This window comes from Nannobrachium achirus (genome assembly GCF_963921795.1).
Source record: "Nannobrachium achirus genome assembly, chromosome: 5".
In the NCBI taxonomy this organism is placed as follows: domain Eukaryota; kingdom Metazoa; phylum Chordata; class Actinopteri; order Myctophiformes; family Myctophidae; genus Nannobrachium; species Nannobrachium achirus.
In genome coordinates this window covers 6109258-6136921 of record NC_137814.1, presented here as the reverse complement: position 1 = coordinate 6136921, position 27664 = coordinate 6109258, and the positions used below count along the sequence as shown (strand labels likewise).

Below are 27664 nucleotides of genomic sequence, written 5' to 3'. Positions count from 1 at the left end.
GTTTGTCGCCCTCTAGAGGACTTGTTCGGTAGTGGAAGCAGAGATGTCCAGTAGTCTCCATGCAGCGTTGGGGTTCAGCTCCTCCTGATCGCGACACAACGCCCACACGTACATCATCCTCAACACCTTCTCCTGAGGAGACACAAGGTGTTACTATCAGTTACTATCAACCTCCACCGGCTGTCAGTCAGTCTGTCTGTCAGTCTGTCAGTCAGTCACCCTTCTCATATCTCCGCAACCGTTGCCCCATGACAAAATGTGCACACATACTCCTTGCCTGCCAAACCACTACCTCCACCCCCAACATGCCCCTCTTCTAGCGCCACCATGAGGCAGATTCTTGCAAAACAAATTTTTTGGCACGGCTCTTAAAGGACAACTTTAGTTTTTTTACAACAAGGGTTCATATTTTAGATTGTAATTAAAGAATATAAAAGATGAGTGTTAAAATTATTTCATTTACTTCTTTCTATTGTTTTAGAGATTCTTATTTCAGTGGTTTGGGGCATGCGTACAAGTGGCTAAATATGTCATTTTACACAGAATAAGCCCATTCCCAAGATACAACGCAACCTTTCATGATTGGATGTGACTTATGGGGGCTAGAAGTGTTACTGTAAATAGCAATAAAGAAACTGCTGGCCTATTGTGTCTAAAAAGACATATTTAGCCACTCGTACGCATGCCCCCATGCGTACGCATGCCCCACATTTTAGCACGGTAAGCGCGATAAAACAATAGAACGAAGCAAATGAAAACATTTTAACACTCACTTTTCTCTAATTACAATCTAAAATATGAACCCTTGTTGTAAAAAAACAAAGTTGTCCTTTAATAATTTTGCCCTAAAATCACGCAGTATGTCTACAGTCATGTCACCAACATGGATCTGTCACATATAGCGCCACCATCAGGCCGATTTTTACATGCGACCTGACGGTCACTTATCTCCCGATTTAGGGAGTCTGACTGGTATATATAAGTTGGCACATGTATATATTCCATACATTCCAAAGGGCTGGTACCTGACAGATTTGTGCGAAAGTTATCTATTTCACTATTTCAACTATTTATAAAACATTTTGAAGATGTTTTTAATTTTACATTTTAGTCATAGAGGGTCATTGTAATGTATTGAGGCACATAAAGCTTATTGGTCAGGAATCCTTTGACTCTAGAGCTATTAAGCAAGCTCTATAGAGTGTTTGTTCAGTAACAGAGGTCTCCCTGTCTGTCCAGCTCGCTAGGAAACATAAACATGTGTGAGGTTGAGTTCCACATTTCATCCAATCTGGTCATCATTATATTGAGTTAAGACAGTAAACTGACCGGATCTCCCTCCACCAGGTCTCCCTTGGGGTCCCTCATCACCATGACGACCTGGGCCTGGAAGGTGATGATGAGGACTGGTCCCTGGTCCATCATCTTCCCCATGGCCAACTGGAACACACAATACATACAATATACACACTGGAGTTTAAAGCAATTATGACATGATGTTTTTACCAATCATAACAGTCTTTGTCCTGGTCCTTAAAACACGTATCAAAGTGGTTAAGGACAACTTTACCACTTTTCAACCTATTTTCATACAATTGGTCTTCAATAATGTTCAAATAGCACAATTTATTTCTACTCGTTCTGTGTCTCATAGGAGGGCTGTGGACAGTTCAGAAACCCGTCTACCAGTGACATCATCGATGGGGAATCCAAGCGAATAGAAACTGCAGGCTTTCTGTTCCCGAAGAGTTACAATGTTATAATGGAAGCCATTGTTCTCACCATAATAAAAAACTTTTTTTTTATCTTTGTTTTTAAAAAACGATCTTTGCAGACAGGTTTTTGAACCGTCCACAGCCCTCCTAAGAGACACAGAGCAGAAGATAATTGCGCTGTTTTATTGCGAACGTGAGTTATGACCTTTATTGAAGGATAATCCCCTTGAGATGTAGCATCTCATTTTAGAGAGGGTCCATATAGAAAAAACACAGAACAATACATTACATACAATAACACAGTAACACAATACATTCATACAAAACAAACAAGACAGGGTCTCTCCCAGAGGTTAGCCGCTCCCACCCCACCAATTCAACCCATACATAGTGAAATAAATATTCCACATCAGCAAAAGAAAACTAAGGCAAAAAGCAGAAAACAAAACAAAATTAAAAGCATGAGCATGGTGTTTGAAGGTGAGTGAAAAGAGATTCTTTGAACAGGTTAAGGGAGGAAATTGATCTTAGAGAGCTTGGTAGGTCATTCCAATCGGCCGGGGCTTTGAATTTAAATGCGCGTCGGTCACATACCAAGCTGGTGTTGCTGGGTACCTTAAAGTATGGGTGGTCTGTATGCCTTAAAGGACAACTCCTCTCTAAATCACTTCTAGGCTAATTTTCCTACTTATATTGATCCCAAAAGACTGTCCATGGGGTCTATTAGGCAGAAATGCCCCTGTTGTCCAGTTTCCCCAGCAGAACCCAGCAGCTCTCATAGCATGTGGAGCCCATAAGCCTATCACTTTTACACTATTTGTTGTGTTCAAAAGTGATTTTGTTTTTCATGAATGTGTTACCAGTTGTCATTACAAACACATCCATGCCTTGGTTGTCCAACACAAGCCACCACACTCTCATAAATAATGTTTTGGGGGGAGCATTTGGCACAGGTGCCAATCAAAGTGACTGTACTGGCCAATCACAGGGCATCTTTTCCGGGACTTGGCAAAACACATAAGAGAATAACATCTGTTTAGCAGAGTGTGAGGGCTTGTGTGGGACAACGATGACATGAATGTGTTTGTAATGACAACTAGTACCACGTTCATGAAAAATAAAAACACTTTTGACCACAACAAATAGTGTAAAAGCGATAGGCTTATAATCTCCACTCTATGCTATGAGAGCTGCTAGGTTCTGCTGGGGAAACTGGACAACAGGGGCATTTCTGCCTAATAGACCCCATGGACAGTCCTTTTAGATCAATATAAGTAGGAAAATGAGCCTAGAAGTGATTTAGGGAGGAGTTGTCCTTTAAGTTGTATGGGGATGTGTAAGGGTCTAAATATTAGTGAGGACCAATTATATGAAGATAGGTTGAACAGTGGTGAAGTGGTCCTAGTGGGTCAGTAGGGTCAGTGTGTGTCAGTGAACAGTAACTCACGTCTATGTTGTCGATGTCCAGGACTTTAGACTGGAACAGCAGGCCCAGCGTCCTGGCCTGCTGGATCGGGTGAGCCAGACGACTGTACGTCTGACCACACACACACACACACACGCACACGCACGCACACATACACACACACACACACACACACACACACACTTCACTAAACTGATATGGACAACATTTCATATCTTGGTATATTCATGACAAATATTTCGATACGATATATGATGTTATATAGCCTCTTAAACCGCCCTCTTCCGGAAAGCATTTTCATTTGAATCCTCCTGGATTACGGAAGTTGGTGGTTTACTAGGCTACGATATTACTGTACAAATTTCATATTCAATATTTTAAGTGTTGCAACAGCGATAGGCTTATTTTGTAGTTGCTTTTGTAGTTATGTTTAAAAAACCCTCATTGGCTGGCGTTTAGCCAATAGCGATAAATGGGAGAAAGTCAGAATGAATAGTGTGGGGAGGAATTAACTGGCATAAGCGACTAAATAGGGGAGGAACTAATGACAAGGCTTTGTGTACTCACAGCTTCATAGCACCAGTCTTTAAGAACATCCAACTCCCCACGGATCATAGCCTGGTGAGACAAGACACATGGTTGGTAATGACGGTTTGTGTGTGTGTGTGTGTGTGTGTGTGTGTGTGTGTGTGTGTGTGTGTGTGTGTGTGTGTGTGTGTGTGTGTACGTCAGAGAGAGAGAGAGAGAGAGAGAGAGAGAGAGAGAGAGAGAGAGAGAGAGAGAGACGCTGTGAGGAAGAGATATAGGGCAAGTTGTCAGTAGGTAGGACATCCATTATGTATACAGGACCTTTCAGAATTAGGTTAAAGAACAGAAGACTATAATCTTCATAATGTTCTCTTTTTTCTCTTCCCCCCTGGCTCAGTGGTTCTCAACCTGTGGGTCCCCAGTTTGAGATTAAAGAAAAGAAAGAAAAACTAAATGAACAAACACCATTACAGCATCAAAGTAATCAGTAATTACCAATCTGGCTATCCATCGTCAAGAGAAGGGACCGCCCACTTATCTCTTTTCAGTAGCCCAGCTACTACTCTGTCTCGAGAGAATGGTAATTACAGTAATAAACACTTATATGCTGCGCAAAAACATATCTGATTCACTAGCTTACAACGCAGCACTGGTGTCATTGGTGTTTGTCAAAATATCTTTGATTAGTACTCTTCAGTATTTAGTGGTAGGCATTTCATATCACACACAACATATTAACTCTTAAAATAGTGGGCTTCATAATTACCGTAGTTATAGAGGGCGATTATAATGTAATAAAGCATTTAAGGCTTATTAGCCAAGGATCCTTTTAAGTAAATAAATTGAGAACTTTCTCCACCACTGGAGGCTATGAAAGAGAGACAGACAAGACAGACAAACAGACAGACAGACAGACAGACAGACAGACAGACAGACAGACAGACAGACAGACCTCCAGGATGTTGGGGATGATGTCCTTCTCACACTGCTTGAGGAAACGGTCCTTGTCAAAGTTGGGGTCCGCCTTCACGATCTCCGTCAGCACCTCCGACATCTCCGTCTTGGAGAAGAGGCCGCCTGGACAGACAGACAGACAGACAGACAGACAGACAGACAGACAGACAGACAGACAGACAACATCAGCATTCAGAATCACTGGTTACAATCAAACAATCAAATGTGGAATAAATAATGGATGTGAAAAGGGGACAAGGCACAGTACTGCAATTAGGGGTGGGCGATATGGAAAAATACAATATCACAATATTTTCCCAAGCTGTATCACGATACACAATTTTATCACGATTCTTTTTCACGTTGTATTTTATGGTTATTTTTCAAGTTACTTAGACTCTCTGGGTTCCTTTTGGGAGGTCTAAATTGAACTTTACAAGTATGTAACTCTGACAGTATACAAATGAAACCAAATGGACCATTACGGGGTCCATTTGGTTTCATTTGTATACTGTCAGTCAAGTGGAGACCTTGACATTTTAAAGTTTGAGAACAACTGATTTAGACCAAAATGCAGGTTTAAATTGAATTCTGCAATGAATCTCTGTATCTCTGTCTCAACGATAATTATCACCATATCACCCACCCCTAACTGCACTCACCCAGCAGGTCAGTGACTCTGTCTGTAACCACTCACCTAGCAGGTCAGTGACTCTGTCTGTGACCACTCTGGAGGCTCTGACCAGGGCATTGTCACTCTCATCGTACTTCATCTTCATGTCAAAGAACCCTGCATGGAGACAGCACACCACAAGCACTTAAAAGAGAATTGCGGCCCAACACAGCTATCTTACCTTTAAAAGTACTTTACTTTTTTTTTTTCTTTACGTTTTTACTTCTACTGGTGTTTAAAGTAACAATATTTTTGACTTGAGTAAAGGTTTCTGTCTTCTCTACACCTCTGCTCATGACACAAACACATTCAGTATTCATGAGTATAGTGCCACCTGCTGCCAAAAAAGTGACTCACACGCTGTTGTCAACATAACATTCTGTATAAACATCTCAATATACAGTACTTGTAGGTATAGGGCTTTACTTAAAAATATAAAATAAATTAAACAAACTACCTTGCCAACATGTTCTAGAACAGATTTTATTCTTTTAGTAAATGTATGTGGAGGGGGTGGGGAGATCCTGACAAATTTGTCTGTGGCAAGATTTGGCCTGGTCCGTGGCGAATTTTAGTTGTTTTTACACACCATTATAATGGCATACATTAGATTTTGTTTTCATACAGCAATGTGAAGGATATGTCCTTACTGTTGAACACCTTGTAATTGTACAGATGTTATGAAGGAACACCATGTAATTGTACAGATGTTTTGTTATGAAGTAACACCATGTAATTGTACAGATGTTTTGTTATGAAGGAACGCCATGTAATTGTACAGATGTTATGGAGGAACACCATGTAATTGTACAGATGTTATGAGGAACACCATGTCATTGTACAGATGTTAAGGAGGAACACCATGCAATTGTACAGATGTTATGGAGGAACACCATGTAATTGTACAGATGTTATGGAGGATATGTCCTTACTGTTGAACACCATGTTGTTGTCCTTGAAGTCCTTCCACTGTTGGAACCATTTTGAGTCTTTATGGAGGACCACACCCATAGCCTCCCTGTGTGACACGCACGCACGCACGCACGCACGCACGCACGCACGCACACACGCACACACACACACACACACACACACACACACTTGTATGACTATACTTGTGAGGTATCAGTATTTGAGAGAAAGAGATATTTCAATTTCTGATAAAAAATACCAGACAATCATTTTAATGCATGAATGACAAGCAGGTGCACATACGTAGCCAATAACAACAGTTAAAGTATAGGCCTACTGCTATATTTGGGACTGAACATGAATTGAATGTAAAGGAGTAGTAGGTTATAGGCCTACAACAAATATAATTATATTGGACTATAATGGCGTAAGGCCGTGTCCATGGCTGTGTGCTTAATGTGAGTGTGTGTCTAATGTCTGCTATCCAGCAGAAACCCCTTATCTCCATATTCAAACGTTGTGTGTGTGTTTTAAATTAAAGCCCTACCTACTTGATCATACTACAGCATCACGCCAAAGCATCCAAAGTAGCAGATCTTTAAGCTTGCTTTGAGCTAGTGGATCGCGATTATTTGAGGTAATCGCAATCGCTTTGCATAATCCTCATAATTGACCAGTCGCTATGCTCCTCCTAAAGCTGTCCTTGTCCAATGCCAAGTTAGCAACAGGTTACTAACGCAGCTGACTTGGCAAGCTGCCATGGCGGCGCGCATCGGTGTACCGCGAGTCTGGCTGCTAGATAGAGATGGAATTTATGGTTCTTTGAAGTGAGCCGGATCTCTGAGATCCGTTCCTTTCAAAGAGCCGTTCAAAAGACTAGCTCATTTTAGTTACTGGTTACTTTGTAGATTTTGATTATGATTGCAAATCACTTCCACCCAAATAGGCCTATACATTTTGGCCATTGGATACATTTCTGGCATTTGAAAATAGGTGATCTACATGCTCACAATGTGTCACGTTGCGATGCATTTTGAGCTTGTAGATCGGCTATTTGCAAATGATTTTTCTACATTTTACTCATTGGAAAACCTGTGAAACAGGACATTCTGCATAATGAGTACGCTCTAATATTGGTACTTTAAGTACATTTTGATACCAATACTATTTTACTTTTACTCAAGTACATTAATAACATTCCAAACTTGATTGCAGTATTGATATGTTTACCTAAGTAAAGAAATTTAGTACTTTTCCCACCACTGTTCATTAGAAAGGAACGGCTCCCTACTGTGAACCGAATCATATCGTTCATTTCAAAGAGCCGTTCAAAAGACTCGATTCGTTCGCGAACGTCCCACCCACTCGCTCCGTGTCACAAACACTGAAACAACGGATTGCACTGACCTACACAAACCCACGGGAATAATTTAGGAGCACTTCATGAGAAAATATAACTGGTAACACTTGTGTAGCCTACTGTATGTTAATCTGACTTTAGTATAGGCTATTGTTTTCTTCCTGGACGTGCGTTTGTGGCAGGTTTAACATGGGATTTTGACAGCTGGCTTCTCCTCCTCTGCACGCCGCCATGGCAGCTTGCCAAGGCACCCGCCTTAGTAACCTGTCGCTAACGTGGCATTGGGCAAGCACGGGTTTAGGAGGGGCATAGCGACTGTTTCCACGTTGTAACATTTTCTAACTGTTTCCAAAAACAGCAAAAATGGCAGATCAACAAGCTTACAAGATTGCAGATCGGCTATTTCTGATATTTGTTTTTACAGCCCGGCCATGTGCTCTTTGTTTAGTACATCCTGGCCACAGTGGATGTGATGAAATGTTAATTGCAATTATTTATGTGACAATTAATGGTCAACCTAGATAAGGATAGGAGGAGGTTCTCACTCATTGGCCTGGAACACTCTGGTGTTGCTCTCAGCCTCCTTGGAGGAGGCCTGGCTCCTCTTCCTCAGGTGAGGAGGTGCTCTGTAAGGCCCGTCCTCTCCCACATCCATCTCCTTCTTCATGCTCTCCACGCTCTGAGGGAGGAGACAGGAGGAGACAGAGCAGTGTAAACTTTGACAGCAAATTTTTATTTAGTTTAAAAGGAGTAGTTCACCCCCAAAATGACTTTTTTCTATTGATTACTAACGCCATGGAGACTTGAGTTCAATAGTATTTTTTTGGACTTTGTCCCATTCCTTATTATCAATAAATGTACCCCCATTCATTCCGGATGGGGACCCAAATTCATATGGAATCAATGGGGGTAAATTTACTACCATCAAATTTTTGTCTTTCGAATGCGACAAATACAAAAAAATCGTATTGAACTCAAGTCTCCATGGCGTGAGTAATTAAAAGAAAAAAACTAATTTTGTGGGTGAACTACTCCTTTAAGTCACGGTCTTTTGAATAGAATGTCCTTAAAGTGGCAGATCTCTCCGGAACATTGAGAGTTTACTGGCGCTAGATCGGATCTAGTCAAGACTAGATCCTGCTGTGGATCTAGTCAGACTAGATCCTGCTGTGGATCTAGTTGCTTATCTTTTTGGAGCGGTGCTCCTGGAAGGTGCTACGCTCCAAGAACTGGCTCTGAAGCATGGCCTACATCTGGCCTACATCTGGTCTACATCTGGCCTACATCTGGTCTACATCTGGTCTACATCTGGTCTACATCTGGCCTACATCTGGCCTACATCTGGTCTACATCTGGTCTACATCTGGTCTACATCTGGTCTACATCTGGCCTACATCTGGTCTACATCTGGCCTACATCTGGTCTACATCTGGCCTACATCTGGCCTACATCTGGTCTACATCTGGCCTACATCTGGTCTACATCTGGTCTACATCTGGCCTACATCTGGCCTACATCTGGTCTACATCTGGCCTACATCTGGTCTACATCTGGTCTACATCTGGCCTACATCTGGTCTACATCTGGTCTACATCTGGCCTACATCTGGCCTACATCTGGTCTACATCTGGCCTACATCTGGTCTACATCTGGTCTACATCTGGTCTACATCTGGCCTACATCTGGTCTACATCTGGTCTACATCTGGCCTACATCTGGCCTACATCTGGTCTACATCTGGCCTACATCTGGTCTACATCTGGTCTACATCTGGCCTACATCTGGTCTACATCTGGTCTACATCTGGCCTACATCTGGCCTACATCTGGCCTACATCTGGCCTACATCTGGTCTACATCTGGTCTACATCTGGTCTACATCTGGTCTACATCTGGCCTACATCTGGTCTACATCTGGTCTACATCTGGTCTACATCTGGCCTACATCTGGTCTACATCTGGCCTACATCTGGCCTACATCTGGCCTACATCTGGCCTACATCTGGTCTACATCTGGTCTACATCTGGCCTACATCTGGCCTACATCTGGCCTACATCTGGTCTACATCTGGTCTACATCTGGCCTACATCTGGTCTACATCTGGCCTACATCTGGTCTACATCTGGCCTACATCTGGTCTACATCTGGTCTACATCTGGCCTACATCTGGCCTACATCTGGCCTACATCTGGTCTACATCTGGTCTACATCTGGCCTACATCTGGCCTACATCTGGTCTACATCTGGCCTACATCTGGCCTACATCTGGTCTACATCTGGTCTACATCTGGTCTACATCTGGCCTACATCTGGTCTACATCTGGCCTACATCTGGCCTACATCTGGTCTACATCTGGTCTACATCTGGTCTACATCTGGCCTACATCTGGTCTACATCTGGTCTACATCTGGTCTACATCTGGCCTACATCTTGGCACAAAGCGCCCAAAGTTTGTTGTACGCCCAGGGTCACATTGGCCAAGCTTTGCAGGATGCTTAAAGGGCCACTTCACCTCTGGGACAACCCTATCTTATTTTATTGTTGTTTGGGACAAGATCAACACAATCCTGAGTTATTTTTTGTGTTCAATCTGTTTTTATAGATATTTTTGTAATTCAGTGATGCATTTTGCATCATCAGTGATGCGTTTTGCATCATATGATGCAAAATGCATCACTAGTACATGCTGAAATACTAAAATATCTATAAAAAACAGATTGAACACAAAAAATAACACAGGATTGTTTTGATCGTGTCCCAAACAACAATAAAATAAGATCGGGTTGTCCCAGAGGTGAAATGGCACTTTAATGAAATGAACTGAGCACTGCTCACTTCATTTTCCATTTTCTATGGACTATATCTGACTCATGGATCACCACGGTTGTGTTTTTTTCTTTTCCGTGTGAAAAAAGACGCGTGGGGCCTCGGGTAGGGCCGTTGAGAACTCTGCTGGGAGGAAATTCATAAATATTGGGCACTTGGGGCCCTATTTTCACCTGTGGATTACTTCTTATCCCTAAACCTTTTTGCCATTGTTTAACTGTTTTCTATCTACAATCTGACACGTGTCAACTGACCTGTGAGATGGTTCTGAAGGCTCCATACTGACCTGTGAGATGGCTCTGAAAGCTCCGGTAGCGCCCCCTACCTGTGAGATGGTTCTGAAGGCTCCGGTAGCGCCCCCTACCTGTGAGATGGCTCTGAAGGCTCCAGTAGCGCCCCCTACCTGTGAGATGGCTCTGAAGGCTCCAGTAGCGCCCCCTACCTGTGAGATGGCTCTGAAGGCTCCGGTAGCGCCCCCTACCTGTGAGATGGCTCTGAAGGCTCCGGTAGCGCCCCCTACCTGTGAGATGGCTCTGAAGGCTCCAGTAGCCCCCCCTACCTGTGAGATGGCTCTGAAGGCTCCGGTAGCGCCCCCTACCTGTGAGATGGCTCTGAAGGCTCCAGTAGCGCCCCCTACCTGTGAGATGGCTCTGAAGGCTCCAGTAGCGCCCCCTACCTGTGAGATGGCTCTGAAGGCTCCGGTAGCGCCCCCTACCTGTGAGATGGCTCTGAAGGCTCCGGTAGCGCCCCCTACCTGTGAGATGGCTCTGAAGGCTCCAGTAGCGCCCCCTACCTGTGAGATGGCTCTGAAGGCTCCAGTAGCGCCCCCTACCTGTGAGATGGCTCTGAAAGCTCCGGTAGCGCCCCCTACCTGTGAGATGGCTCTGAAGGCTCCGGTAGCGCCCCCTACCTGTGAGATGGCTCTGAAAGCTCCGGTAGCGCCCCCTACCTGTGAGATGGCTCTGAAGGCTCCGGTTCGGCCCAGCTTCTCTCCTCCTTTAGAGACGGACTCTGCAGAGTGGCGGGCCGTCCTGGTGGCCTCCTCCACCCCTTCTTTGATCTTCTTCCCCAGGTCCGAGCGCCCCACCCCCTCCAGGCCCTGGACGCACACACACACACAGGTTTGTATTACTATCAACATTCTAGGACCATACTGTACATGTCATTTCTTTATAATGTCTTTTGATTTTATAAAGTGTTTTTACTGAATAGGTCAGGGGTCCTCAAATACAAATCTTTTTTTTTTTTGTTATCAAATATTTTTATTTTCCATAATCAAAAGAAAAATGCAATTAACAGACAAACAACACAAACAATAGTAAAACAAGAAAAGGAAAAGAAAACCCACCCACCCCCTTTCCCCGGACCAACACGGAATGTACAATAGTGCATGCCTGTGCTAGGCTGTTACCACTATATAGTGATTTCTTGAATCATAGCCTTAAGCTTATCTGCAATGTCCGACCACATATTAATGTTTTCTTCTTTTGCTCCGTGTAACCTTGCTATCGACTGCTCTAAATATACTATATCTAGAAAGGTTAAGGCCCACTGGCGAAACGTTAACGTATGAGGAGGTTTCCACCGCGTAGCTACCATCTTCTTCGCCGCCGTTACACCAGCAAAGAAGATGCGCTTGCGTATATTGTTTAGTTGCAACTGTGAGACGTCATTTAATAAAAATAAAGAAGGAGAAGATATGATATTGATACTAAAAATAGTTGAAAGTTTTGAGGCAACCATATTCCAGAATGACGACACATTTGGGCATTCCCAAACCATGTGAAGGAAGGTACCAATACTATTTGAGGCGCAGAGAGTGCAGTTGGGATTATTCAAAATCCTCATAGCACATAGTCTGCGGGGAGTTAAATAAGTCCGATGAACAAAATTTAAATGAATTTGTTGATGGTCTGGATTTCTAGAAGATAGCCTAATGTTAGACCATACTGTGTCCCAACAAAAGTCAGGGTCCAAATTTGGTACATCATTCCTCCAAACAGTATCAACAGATAGGGGCCCATAACTACAGTCTAATAAAAAACCATAGAGGGTGGAAACCAAACCTCTTGTTCTGTTACCATCACAGATAAACTCATGGAAGGGGTGCAATCTAAGGGGAGCTTGCCATGGGACCCCATAGGTCCTCATGGACGTTCTCAGTTGGAAGTAGAAAAAAAGGGTATTTCCAGGCAGATTGAAGATGTCACACAAATCTCGAAAAGGTCGTAAACCATTTCTATCAAATAAGTCCCCTAATGTACGAATCCCCTTAGCCCTCCACCTTGGAAAGCGAATGGGGCGATCCTCGATTAAAAGTCTTTGATTATTGAACACTGGGGAAAATAAGTTCCATTTACAATCAATCTTACACATCTTTTCAGCTGCCCTCCATACTGCCACTAAATGAGAAATGATAGGTCCAAAGCGAACTTTGCATTGATGTGTAGTTATGTTTGAATAGATAAGATCTCTCAATTCAACAGGCTGCACTAAACTCTCCTCAAGCTCTCTCCAAGAAACCTTATTTGCTGGGTTAAACCAATTTAAAAGGGGGCGGAGCGTGAAGGCCCAATAATAAAATTTAAAGTTGGGCAATGAAAGGCCGCCATCATCTCTAGCACGTTGTAATAGAGAAAGTTTAAGACGAGGGCGTTTCCCTTTCCACACAAACTTAGATATCGAAGAGTGAAGCTTATTCCAGTATTGCGGCGGTGGTGGCAAAGGGAGCATAGAGCTTACAAAGTTAACCCTAGGAAGAACATTCATCTTTATGATTGAAACTCGAGCTTGGAGAGAGTTGGGCAAAGATGACCATCTATCTAAATCAAGACAAATCTTATTTAGAGTGTCACCATAGTTGTTCTTAACAATAGCCTGAAGAGAGGGGAAAATATCTATGCCAAGATATTTGAATTGGCTTACTACTGGGATTATGGGCGGCAGGATAGCAGATCTCATCTGATCATTTAGAGGTAGAAGGGCTGACTTCGTCCAATTAATTTTGTAGCCGGAAATGGAACTGAACTGTTCAAAAATTTGAAGGACGTGAGTAATTGACTGTGGTGCATTCTCAAGGAACAGTAGAATATCATCAGCATATAGGGAAATGCGATGCTGTGTGTTGTTAATCGAAACAGGAGTAATATCTGCAGACTGACGCACTGTCTGAGCCAAGGGTTCGAGTGAAAGTGCGAAAAGGAGAGGACTAAGGGGACAACCCTGCCTTGAAGATCTGCCAATCGTGAATAGCGGCGAACAGATCTTACCGGTTAGGACCATGGCTGACGGATTAGAATAAAGTACTTTAACAAAATGTATGAATGAAGCACCAAATCCCATTTTATCTAGTACAGCCCACAGGTAAGACCATTCCAGACGATCAAATGCTTTCATCGCATCGAGCGACAACACTGCGGCGGGGGTCCTCAGCTCCTTAGCCCTATCGATGATATGCAATAGTCGTCTAGTATTATCAGAGGCTAGTCTAGTTCCTATGAAACCTGTCTGATCACAGTGTACTAAGGTGGTCATAAAACCCTGCAAGCGACGCGCAAGCACCTTAGCAAAAACTTTTAGATCAGAATTCAAAAGTGAAAGCGGTCTATAGCTTGCGCAATCTGTGGGATCCTTGTTCTTCTTCAACAATAATGATATAATAGCTACATTCACATCCCTGGAGAAAGAGCCACTTTCAATTGCATATCGAAACATGTCTAGCATCAGCTGACCTAGATCTTCCCAAAAGATGGCATAAAGTTCAGGGGGTATCCCATCCAAACCAGGCGACTTGCCCCTACGCATTGCGAGCACAGCTTCCTGTAATTCCGCCAGATGGAGCGGTCTATCTAAGGCTTCCGCATCCGCCTCGCTAAGGGTTGGTAACTGTATGTTGGATAAAAAATCATTGCATACTGCATCATCGTGAATGACCTCGGAGGTGTAGAGCTCATCATAAAAAGCACGAAACGTGGCATTGACCTCTTTGGGTTCTGTAACCATGGCTCCAGTTGTTGATTTGACACTAACAATATCAGCAAAATGCTCATTGGATCTAAGACGTAAAGCCAGTAAGTGACTGGGTCTTGCACTATTAAAATAGTAGTTTTGCCTTGTGCGTTTCATTTGAAATTCTGAGCGGCGCTTGAGAATGGAGTTAATTTCTTTCTTAACTAGCTCCCTCTGGGTTGCTGTACTAACATCAAAGTTATTTTGGAGAGAATTATCCAAAGTAGAAAACCGAGATTCCAATTCCACCAGTTTGGCTGACCTTAATTTTCTCTGAGTGGACGCATAGAGGGTTGTATTACTCCTGATAAAGCCTTTAATTGCATCCCAAAGAATTCTGGGATCCTCAACTGAGCCTGTATTGATATTTATAAATTCGCGCAAACCAGTTTGAAACTGAGCTACAAATGCCGCATCGCGCAGCAGTGTGGTGTTAAACCGCCATCTAGGAGCTCTATCTATAACCTGTTTCAGTGAAGCAACACACAGCACCGCCTTGTGATCCGAGAGTGACATTGGGAGCAACTCTACCTTGGCAATTTTATGAAACAAGCTAACAGGGGCAAAAACGTAATCGATCCTAGAGAATGAAGCATGCCTACCCGACAGAAAAGAAAAATCTCTAACCGTTGGGTTCATTAAACGCCAGATGTCGAGTAAGCCAGTTGAGTTTGCCCAAGCACGTAGTTCTGCAGACGCTAGTGCTTGTTCTCTGCTTTCTACCCCAGTGGATCTATCTAGGTTATGTTGCCATGTTGCATTGAAGTCAGCACCAACAATGAATTTGAAATCCGTCAGTTCCAATAAGGTTTTAGTTAGTAATTTGTAAAACTCTTTGTCTAAAACATTTGGAGCATACACAGAGACTAGTGCTAGCATTTTACCCTCCAAGCGGATTTTAGCAACAGCTATCCTCCCGTCACTGTCAGACCAATCACCCAAAAAATCCAACCTAAGGTTACGTCTAGCCAATATGGCTACTCCCTTGGTTTTGGAAGAAGCAGCTGAAAAGGCTAAAACACGATAATGTTTATTAGCCAATCGGTTGGAATGCTCTTTTAAAAGATGAGACTCCTGTATAAATGCAAAGTCAATTGATTTAGATCGCAAAACCCCCAAAATGCTGGTTCGCTTATGCGGTATATTCGCTCCCCTTACATTGAAACTTAGAAATTTATATTCTGTCATAATTGTGGTTCAAACCATACGCACAGCAAGCACAGTAGAACATTTTAGAATTTCCTAGTTGGTCCCTCACAACAAACCTTCCCAACAGAAAAACAAAACAACCCCAAAAGGAACAGAAAGGAAAAAGCAACATCAAACGAACATAAAAAAACACATAACATTGAAGCTTGAGGGGGAAAACCCCATTAGCATCAGAGTGCACAAAAACAGTTCCCCACCCCATCAACCTATTAGTCAACCTTCATTTCACTCTGTCAGAGAGTGCAAACAAGTAACTGCCCAAAAGTAACCATACATTGCCCTCTGGTGGTTATGTAAATATATAACAGATCACCAAAGTAAAAACAACAACAAAAAAGTGCCTTCTTGTGGCTGAATAGCTCTGAAACATTCCATCCGCTCAAATTATGATCAATCTCCCCACTTCATATCACTTAAATAAATGAGAATGGTATGTTAACATTTCTAGTAAAGAAGGGGGAGAGAAAAAAGAAAAGAATAAAGGGGGAAAAAAAAGAGAGGGGACTATAACAACTGTAATAATAATAATCAGTCCAGCATTAGGCCCACTTAGAATGTGATAAAGCCCTATAAGCCACGTTAATGCAAATAACCAAACACTTGTGACAGATATGTGGAAATAAGGCTGTCACCACGACAAGGCACTAATATAATATTAATAATAAAAATAAATAAAAAAGGAAATCAGTGTATATGATATAAAACATATATGCACTTACATATGTAGTTAGAAATAGAAATTAAAAGCACATACGGGGGGCCATATGCAGCAAAGCACACACAGTGTTAATGCATACTGCGCCACACACAGCCCCCCCTATGCATCCATGCATACAAACCACAATTACTAATTAGAAGGGGGAAAAAAAGAAAGAAAAGAAAAGTCTGTATACATAAGTATTTACATAAAACACAGTTATGTATGATCAGGAAACCATATACAACACAGCACACATGATGCATACTGCGCCATATACAGCTCCCTGTACATGCCCAAAAGGCCAGTGCAAACTTAGATAAATATCAATCATATTAGTTAAGTCTGTTTCCGTCTTAAACAGTAAACTACCATACTTCAAACAGTGAACATACCCAATCACGACTACAAAATAAATATCCCCAATTCAGAGCTCCCCTCTCCCCCATCAAGAAATTAACATCTTAGAAGACAACAAGTAAAGTAGGTAAATAACTACCCCCCCCCCCCCCCCCCCCCCCAGACAGCGGATCCACGAGCACGTAGAGCCAACGCGCCACGAGATCGTACATCCGCCAGCTATTAAGATTAGGAAAAAAAAAAGGAAAGAAAAGAACGAGTCAATGAGCCAGGGAGAGAGAGAGAGAGGAGAAGCAGAGATAGGTAGAGAGACATAGAGAAAGGGCGGGAGAGCGAGTGGTCTCTGGAACCGCGGAGCCTTCACAATTTAGACCATATTATTTATATCTGTTTCGCCTTAAACAGTAGGCTACATTACTCAATACAAAGGCCAAAGCCCAGTCTCGCCCTCCTACCCGAGAAAGTAGCGTTTTAGGAGGCATAAACGAACCATAAACTAACAACCAACATAGCCGCCATTACCTAACAGAAAGAGAGAGAGAGAGAGAGAGAGAGAGAGAGAGACACACACACACAGCGAGAGAGAGAGCCATAGAGAGAGAGAGAGAGAGAGAGAGAGAGAGAGAGAGAGAGAGAGAGAGAGAGAGAGAGAGAGAGAGGGAAAGCCGAGATAGATAGAGAGACACAGAGGGAAGACGAGAGAGAGAGCAGGCTCGGAACCGGGACACGGAACACGTTAGACAAAGCTTAACAGAGAGAGATAAAACCCTCTAGACCTATATAGTAAGCAGCACAACGCTCAATAAGAGCAAAGAAAAAGAATACAATAATAACAAGAACAATGTCCATTATATTCAAACAAAAAAGACAGTGAATTATGCTTATAGCTTTATCAGCCCTAAATCCTCTCTCCTTGCGGTAACCTAAATTAAAACGAGTAACACCCATCTGCTTACAGATCTTATTAAAAAATAAAATATATCTTATTCTTCAATACAAATAAAATAGGCATTATGAAACGAAACACTTGAAAACACAACGTCAAGTCAGATGATGAGTCCAAAACAATAAGTAGGCTTACATTAACAACTCACCCTTTGGGGAGGAGGAGGAGGAGAGAGTGAGGAAAGAAAGACGCTGCGTAAAAGTCATCTCCAAAGTCCCAGCCAGCTTACCAACAGTCCATTAAAGGCAAAAGGATATCACATCGGCAGAATGTGTTTGAAAGCACGCGATCACAAAAGCAAAAGTGTCCCTGGTAAAAGTTAGTTCTCTGTAACTGTCGTCTCATCATCCTGCGTAGCTAGAGTCTCGTCCGCAGCACCTGGAGTCTTGAACTTATCCTTGCAAAAGGCCAGCGCTTCCTTGGGTGAGTTGAAAGTAGAAGTCGCCTCATCCACGGTTATCCAGAATTTGCTCGGGTGCCTTATTCCGTATTTAACTCCTTCCGCGGTGATGGAACGTAGGAATTCCTTTACTGGCCCGAAAGCTGCCCTTCTCTTTGATGTTTCAGCAGACCAGTCGGGGAAAATATACACCTTTTTGCCATTGTATGTCAGTTGGCCTGCTTTCCTGGAGAGCTGGAGTATGCGTTCCTTTACCCGGAAAAAATGGATCCTTGCCAGGAAAGCCCTTGGCTTATCAGAACGTGGATTGCCGGTCCGATGAGCACGATCCACCTCCGGGGGGGAGTCGGGAAACTCGTCGGGGAATGTTTTCTGCAAAAAAGACTGGATAAAGGCCACTGGGTCAGCCTTTTCTAGCCCAGGAGAGATCCCAATCACTCTTATGTTGTTCCTACGACTCCGGTCTTCTGCTATGACGAGCTTCTCCTCCAGATTAGCACATCTTCTCTCCAATTCAGTGATACACATCTGCAAACTGTCCATGGAGGAACCAAAGTTCTCAATGGCCTCCCCATGTTCAGCCACGGTCGTGTTCAGCGTGGCGACTGCAGGACGCAGCTCCTTTCCGAAGTCATCAATCTTCTTCAGTAATTTCTTCTCCAAGCCAAGCATCATGGGTTGAATAAAACCATCCATAAACTCTTTCAGTGATTCCTTGAGGACCTCGCGCAGCATGCTCTTTGTAACCGGAGCGTCAGCGTCGCCCTGCATTGCGCCAGCCATGTTGTCAGCGTTTGCGGTCGGAGACCTGGTACTCCTCGACCTCGTGTTAATCGTATTCGGCATGAAACACGAAACAACTGCAAAAACAGACACTCACCAGTGTTTTGGCGTTTAAAGTCTCAAAAGAACTATAAAGGCAGTAAAAAATGGGCTTAAAAAATGTGAAAACTTTGCACCTCTACAGAGCTCAACAAACGCGTCCTACTCGGTCGCCATCTTGTCGGAACTCCTCAAATACAAATCTTGAAGGTCCACAAATATTTTTTTGAAACAGGTCCGGGTCCGGGGAAAAATAAATTATATATAAATAAATTATATATATATATATATATATATATATATATATATATATATATATATATCCCTTTCATACATTATTTTACATTGGCTAATGTTTTTTTTAGTAGTTTGTTGATGCAGTAATGGTCTTTTTCTGTTTCTTTCTTTATTAAAAGGGTGTTAAGTCCTTAATTATGACTTTACTTTCATCTGGCCTGGGGACTCCTCCAAAATCATTTGGGGTCCTCTTTGACCCACAAGTTGACTCACTTGACTAAAGAGTAACAACCCGTTGAAGGGAGAACAGAATGTAATAAATCAAGGTGGAGCAGAGATATTTATTTTACGAAAATTATTTGTTTGCGCTAGTGTTTGTTTCTATTAGCAAACTGGGATAATCTTCGAATGATTTATGCTTGTGTCGCAACGTGAATATCGATCCTGAAAACAAGGTGTCGCGCGTCGGAGACGATGCGTGGAGAGAGCCTCCCCACTCCGAGTAATGCGTGTGGCTCGCTTTGCTGCATGGCTCGCTGGCTGCATATCCATGGAGAAAGAGAGAGGCAGCCAGCTGTGGCTGCAGTGTGGCACCTCGCGAAAACTCTCTGCAGAGAAGATTATAATCCTCATCCTGCAAACGTATTCACGTTGATGTTGTGCTTGTGCGCGAATGAAACCCACTGATTTATAACTAGTTTACAGCCTGCAGCTAATCGCTGCTGCTGCGTGCTGCCCGCTTCGAAAACTTCCGCACTTCGCTGTGAAATGAACAGAGGCGGTGGTAACAGTTTATCAGCACGTCATTGTCATAGAGATGACAACCCATAATAGTTTATGCCCCGGCATCAGCCAATCAGCGTGCCGTTCTCTCTCTCTCTCGCACACAGACTTCAGAGCGCATGCAATGAAATGAATGAATACAAGGAGAAGTGGAAACAAAACGTGGAGTTTTTTTTTTTTTTATATATATAATTCGTCCTGGGTCCGGTCGGCGGTGCCTCGCGGTCCGGACGTGGACCGCGGTCCGCCTATTGAGGACCCCTGGAATAGGTGCTTGGTCTGGCTATGTTTTTATTTGTATTACTATTTCTATGCATTTGATGTCGATGCATTGATGAATTACCTTGCTTATTGTTAATCACTCTTGATTAAGAACATCTGCTAAATGCCTAAATTGTACATTTTAGGACACTGATTTCATGACTGTCATTCAATGTTATATGAGATACTTCAATGGTTTCCTGTGTAAATAAGCCAAGTGCTTTCCTAGGATCTCCTTTTAGTTGACATTGTACCAGTGAACTGTACCGTCATGAAACTGTACCTTTTTCTATGCAAACTTCTAATAAAGTCTTCAATCAATCAATCAATCAATCAATCAATTTATGTATTTTTTGTTGTTGCCATTTTCAACATCCTCAAGCTGAAAATAGCAGATCTGCAAGCTGACAACGCGTCACACCGCAACACATTGTGAGCTTGCAGATCTGCAACTTTGATCTTGTAGATATTTTCTCTTAGCTATTTTGAGCTTGTAGATCGTCTATTTTCAGTGGCCGACACCGGCACACATTACACAACACACTTCATTCCATCCATTGTACAAATGCTTTGTCGAATGCAAAGCTTGCAGATCTGCTATTTTCAGCGCACAACACCAGCGCACATCACAACACCTCACCACAACGCAACGCAAGCTCACCTCTTTGACCGTATCAGACAGAGAGCCCAGAGTCTTCTTGAACACCTCTGACGTCCTCACCGTCTCCGACTCTATGGATTTCTGACAAGACGCACGCACACACACACACACACACACACACACACACACACACACACAGTTAACTCGTGTTTATCAAGGTTAAAGGTAGTGTAAGTGACGCCTGTTACAGACTAAAGACATCATGTACATATTTCCTGCGGGCCTGTTGCAGTGCATCAGACTATATTGTTGTTTTCGGGTTGAAACCTTGTGTGTCCAAAACCGTTCCTTTTGTATTCATCATTTTAAAATGTATTTAAACAAAACAAGCGAAAACAGCCGATCTACAAGCTCACAATGCATTGTGAGCTTGTAGATCTGCTATTTATCTGCAAATATTCCGCACCAGGATATTTTAATTATCGCGATAATATCGTAAATCGCAATTTCTTTGGTCACAATAATGTTGATTTTTCATATCGTCCCATCCCTAATATATATATTTACATATTTCCTTCGGGCCTGTTGCAGAGCGTCAGACTGTAGATAATAAATATATTTACATATTTGCGTCTGGCTTGTTGCAGAGCATCAGACTGTAGTTACAGTATATATATTTACATATTTGCGTCGGGCTTGTTGCAGAGCATCAGACTGTAGTTACAGTATATATATATTTACATATTTGCGTCGGGCTTGTTGCAGAGCATCAGACTGTAGTTACAGTATATATATATTTACATATTTGCGTCGGGCTTGTTGCAGAGCATCAGACTGTAGTTACAGTATATATATATTTACATATTTGCGTCGGGCTTGTTGCAGAGCATCAGACTGTAGTTACAGTATATATTTACATATTTGCGTTGGGCCTGTTGTAGAGCATCAGACTGTAGTTACAGTATATACAGTATATATTTACATATTTGCGTCGGGCCTGTTGCAGAGCATCAGACTGTAGTTACAGTATATACAGTATATATTTACATATTTGCGTCGGGCTTGTTGCAGAGCATCAGACTGTAGTTACAGTATATACAGTATATATTTACATATTTGCGTCGGGCCTGTTGTAGTGCGTCAGACTGTAGTTACAGTATATACAGTATATATTTACATATTTGCGTCGGGCTTGTTGCAGAGCATCAGACTGTAGTTACAGTATATACAGTATATATTTACATATTTGCGTCGGGCCTGTTGCAGAGCGTCAGGCTGTAGTTACAGTATATACAGTATATATTTACATATTTGCGTCGGGCCTGTTGTAGTGCGTCAGACTGTAGTTACAGTATATATAGTATATATTTACATATTTCCTGCGGGCTTGTTGCAGAGCGTCAGACTGTAGTTACAGTATATATTTACATATTTGCGTCTGGCTTGTTGCAGAGCGTCAGACTGTAGTTACAGTATATATTTACATATTTGCGTCTGGCTTGTTGCAGAGCGTCAGACTGTAGTTACAGTATATATTTACATATTTGCGTCGGGCCTGTTGCAGCGCGTCAGACTGTAGATAATAAATATATTTACATATTTGCGTCGGGCCTGTTGCAGAGCATCAGACTCCTCCAGTCTCCTGGCCTCTATACAGTATATACAGTATATATTTACATATTTGCGTCGGGCTTGTTGCAGAGCATCAGACTGTAGTTACAGTATATATTTACATATTTGCGTTGGGCTTGTTGCAGAGCATCAGACTGTAGTTACAGTATATATATTTACATATTTGCGTTGGGCTTGTTGCAGAGCATCAGACTGTAGTTACAGTATATATATTTACATATTTGCGTTGGGCTTGTTGCAGAGCATCAGACTGTAGTTACAGTATATATAGTATATATTTACATATTTGCGTTGGGCTTGTTGCAGAGCATCAGACTGTAGTTACAGTATATATTTACATATTTGCGTCGGGCTTGTTGCAGAGCATCAGACTGTAGTTACAGTATATATATATTTACATATTTGCGTCGGGCTTGTTGCAGAGCATCAGACTGTAGTTACAGTATATATATATTTACATATTTGCGTCGGGCTTGTTGCAGAGCGTCAGACTGTAGTTACAGTATATATTTACATATTTGCGTCGGGCTTGTTGCAGAGCGTCAGACTGTAGTTACAGTATATATTTACATATTTGCGTCTGGCCTGTTGCAGAGCATCAGACTGTAGTTACAGTATATATTTACATATTTGCGTCGGGCTTGTTGCAGAGCGTCAGACTGTAGTTACAGTATATATTTACATATTTGCGTCGGGCTTGTTGCAGAGCATCAGACTGTAGTTACAGTATATATATTTACATATTTGCGTCGGGCTTGTTGCAGAGCGTCAGACTGTAGTTACAGTATATATATTTACATATTTGCGTCGGGCTTGTTGCAGAGCGTCAGACTGTAGTTACAGTATATATATATTTACATATTTGCGTCGGGCTTGTTGCAGAGCATCAGACTGTAGTTACAGTATATATTTACATATTTGCGTCGGGCTTGTTGCAGAGCATCAGACTGTAGTTACAGTATATATATTTACATATTTGCGTCGGGCTTGTTGCAGAGCATCAGACTGTAGTTACAGTATATATATTTACATATTTGCGTCGGGCTTGTTGCAGTGCGTCAGACTGTAGATAATAAATATATTTACATATTTGCGTCGGGCTTGTTGCAGAGCATCAGACTGTAGTTACAGTATATATATATTTACATATTTGCATCGGGCCTGTTGCAGAGCATCAGACTGTAGTTACAGTATATATATATTTACATATTTGCGCCGGGCTTGTTGCAGAGCGTCAGACTGTAGTTACAGTATATATTTACATATTTCTTGCGGGCCTGTTGCAGAGCATCAGACTGTGTATGTGTATATATTTACATATTTGCGTCGGGCTTGTTGCAGAGCGTCAGACTGTAGTTACAGTATATATATTTACATATTTGCGTCGGGCTTGTTGCAGAGCGTCAGACTGTAGTTACAGTATATATAGTATATATTTACATATTTCCTGCGGGCTTGTTGCAGAGCATCAGACTGTAGATAATAAATATATTTACATATTTGCGTCGGGCTTGTTGCAGAGCATCAGACTGTAGTTACAGTATCAGTATATATTTACATATTTCTTGCGGGCCTGTTGTAGTGCATCAGACGGTAGTTACAGTATATATTTACATATTTCTTGCGGGCTTGTTGCAGAGCGTCAGACTCCTCCAGTCTCCTGGCCTCCTCTCTGAACTTGCTCAGGTTGTCCTTCATCTGCTGGTTCCTGCTGAGCTCCTGACGAATGTTCTCCACCAGCTCCCCCAGGAAGCCCCCCCGACGGCCCCCCGACGACCACCTCACCTGCTGGACCAGGAAGCCCCCCCGACGGCCCCCCGACGACCACCTCACCTGCTGGACGCACGGATAGACAGCCTTGTTTAACTAACCCATTTAGGCCTAGAATTATTGAATGCTTTAACCAGTGAAAAAATAGCAGATATACAAGCTCACAGCGCGGCACCGAGTGCCGCGCTGCGAGCTTGTAGATCTGCTATTTTTTGAAAAAGTCGTGAAAATGTGTGCAAATCTTTGAATGTATGTATTTTCAAAGCAAACGTTTGTAACTCAAATGTTGCTTCTGGGGGTGGTCCCTGGAACTAGATATTTTGAGATGGGGGTCCGTGGCCAAATACATATCATTTTGGGGGTCCTTCACAAGAAAAGGTTTGAGAATCACTGACAAGAACAGACTAACTGAGCTCCAGTTAAGTGAAAAGGACATTTTCTTTGACGATGGCTGGCCAGATTGCTGACATAGAAACATAGTTTTTTCAAAAAATCTTAGAAGGATTCAAAAGACACAATCGGGTCAAAAAAATTCTAATTTTCACGATTTAAAAAAAATAGCAGATCTACAAGCTTGCAGCGTGGCACTCGTCGCCGCACTGTGAGCTTGTATATCTGCTATTTTTCAAAAGTTAAAGCATAAAATAATGATACACAATAATGTGTACCCGTTCTAAATGGGTTTTTAACTGGAACTATACAGTTTACAGGTTAGGCATTTAGCAGACGCTTTTAATCCAAAGCGACTTACAATAAGCAGGTAATACACATCACTATAATAAGCAAGATACTACCGGTATGTCAGTACATTAACAACAATATAACAATACAACAAATGCATAGGAATATCAAAGGTAGACCACGCACCTAATTAGTAAAAAACTTCTAAAACCTACAAAAATGCTATCTAGCTTCATGTATGGTCATTGATGGTCATTGAGGGAAGGGGGAGTGTTACAGTAGTGCTATGGGTTTAGGTGGAGTCTGAAGAGGTGAGTCTTCAGTCCACGGCGGAATCTCAAGCTAGTGAGTCTGTAGTTCTAAGTGCGACAGGGAGTTTATTCCACAGTTTGAGGGCCAGGAGGGCAAACTGTCTCAGACGAGTGGATTTTTGTCCTATGGATTTTTTGAACTATAGCTGTACTGACTCTGACCTCTAGCATTGATTGTATGAATTGATTTGCAAATCAATACTTCTCTGACTATCATCACCTGGATTCCCATACAGTACATGAAGATCACCACACTGAACATGTGTAACTCTTGGAGTCCCTGGAACTAAATACTTTGAGATGGAGGTCCACGGTAAAATACATATAATTCTAGGGGTCCTTGGCATTGTACCACTGATCATAGAAATGTATGTTTTTCAGAAAACCATTAGGGGGTCCTCATGGTTACTACAGGGGGTCCTCCAAATCTTTGTGTGATGGAAACTTGTTTTTTTCCCCCTTTTTTATATTAACCACTTGAACCCTAGTGTCCATATTCTGAGAACTTTAGCCAAAAATAGCCGATCTACAAGCTCACAACGCCTCAGGCAAAGACCTTTGGAGGGGGAAAAGAGCAGACTTACAGTACAGTGAAAGGTCAAGTTTATTAAGTATTGACGGTTTAAGTGGTTAAATATCTGAAAACACAAATTGACATGAATCCAAAATATACTGATGATTGTGTGCTGTCAAACGATGAAACTATATGGAATCTATGAACAGGTTGTGGGGGTCCCTGCTTCATCTCTCCCTCAACTAAGGGGTCCTTGGCATGAAAACGTTGAGGACCCCTGAATTAGAAGACATTATTTTTCAGAATGGGCCTCAGGTCTCACCTGGGCAGCAGGTACAGAGGGGTGTGTCCTGTGTCCGTCTGCTCTCCCCAGCGACCAGGCCACAGGCCGGATGGCCGACACGCACAGCACACGTCTGCCCACCAGCTGGAAGCACACAGTTATACACAGTTAAGCTCCATATATGGACATGTCTTGGCCATATACTGTATGGAGCGTGACATGAGGTGTGACGGACAGACGGACATGATCTGCAGGTTTTCATACTAAATGCGACCGACGGTCGCAAACATATGGAATGATCTCAAATAATTGTGAAAGGCCTATATCAGGGGCGTCAATTGGGTATGGCAGGGGTATGCAGCTGCCATACCCTGGGTCCAGGGGGAAAAATAAAAGTTACTTTTAAATATAAATCCATGAATGTCTCTTTGTCTATCTGTGCTGGTTATTATTATATGTTGTTAAATTACAGTAAAATAACTACAAATGCAAAATTTTACAAAATGGTCACTTTAACAAAGTATTATGATTATATTCTCCACTGGTATTCTCCCCAGCTTGACAAAATGGTATATTCCCAGGTTCCGCAGGTCAGCTGCACAGGTGCAATGCATTATTGTTAATTGTGGCACACTTACTAACATGCTAAGTTTAGCTGCACTTGAACAACCATTCCAGGCTGCCATATCCAGCCCAAGAAACCATCGAAACCTTGTGAAAATAGCAGATCTACATGTAGATCTGCTATTTTCACAATAGAACCGTGTTATACAAAATGTAATGCCTCTTTTCCATGAGGACTCCCATCTTTGCCATACCCTAGCTTTTGCTGAACTGACGCCACTGGCCTATATATACTGTACACACTTACTGAATACAATAATACAATACTGAATACATTATTGTCAAGGCTTCTTAAATATGTGCCGATCTACAAGCTCAGTGGATGTCACATCGCAACCCAGTGTGAGCTTGTAGGCTACATTTGCTTGAATGAATGAACTGCTGAATCTGAATGGATGCTGCAAGCAGGCTAATGTATTGCATCTGACAGCTCAACTCATAACAATATGTGATCCATAACCTGGACACAAACCCCTATAAGAGCTAAGCTGTACATGTGTATACAGCTCTTATCTTCTATCATGTTAAACACACAACACTGCTTTTAAATGTCATCTCACCTCATAACAGCGACACAAGGAGGCTGCCATCTTGATGCTGTCTGTCTGTCTGGAACCACGTGGAGAGAGAGAGCCCTGCGTCAAGTGAGCTTCCCTGCCGGCCAATGGGAGCGCGCCGAAGGGGGTTGCGTCACCGCGCTGCAGCCAATAGAAGGGGACAAAGGGGGCGGGGTTGGGGGAGTGGGCGTGCCTACTTGACCGCCTCCCTCGTCCGTCCGTCCGTCCGTCCGTCCGTCCGTCCGTCCGTCCGTCCGTCCGTCCGTCCTCCCTCCCTCCCTTTCTTCTCTGGGATGGGTGTTACGCTGGAACCGGTGACTTGTAGAATTGTGCTCGCTGCAGGGGAGGTGTTTCTGTCTGCACACACAATGCCATGATGAGTGTGCACTGTGCACTGTACAGTGTATGTGTGGGAAATATGTACAGTAATACATCAAGATTATCTTTTTTCATGTAAGAATGAAAAAGGACTATATAATAATAATAATGATGATGATCAGGTAGAAACCTTGTAGGCCTACTGTATGTCCAAAACCGTAGTTCGTTTTGTATTTATCATTTTAAAAATATGAT

The 27664-nt window shown here is 42.5% G+C and overlaps 1 protein-coding gene across 1 annotated transcript; it reads right to left on the bottom strand.

The window, feature by feature from the left end:
- On the bottom strand, positions 1-27124 carry LOC308286199 (mitochondrial import inner membrane translocase subunit TIM44-like; the record flags this gene model as incomplete). The annotated part of the gene is made up of 13 exons (XM_080727158.1): positions 1-132; positions 1330-1440; positions 3163-3252; positions 3709-3759; positions 4622-4746; positions 5321-5413; positions 6229-6314; positions 8114-8247; positions 11345-11494; positions 20780-20860; positions 23966-24187; positions 25950-26054; positions 27095-27124. The coding sequence occupies 13 exons, from the start codon at positions 27122-27124 to the stop codon at positions 13-15; spliced, it is 1398 nt and encodes a 465-aa protein (XP_080583284.1). The 3' UTR covers positions 1-12.
- Positions 27125-27664: the final 540 nt, after the last annotated feature.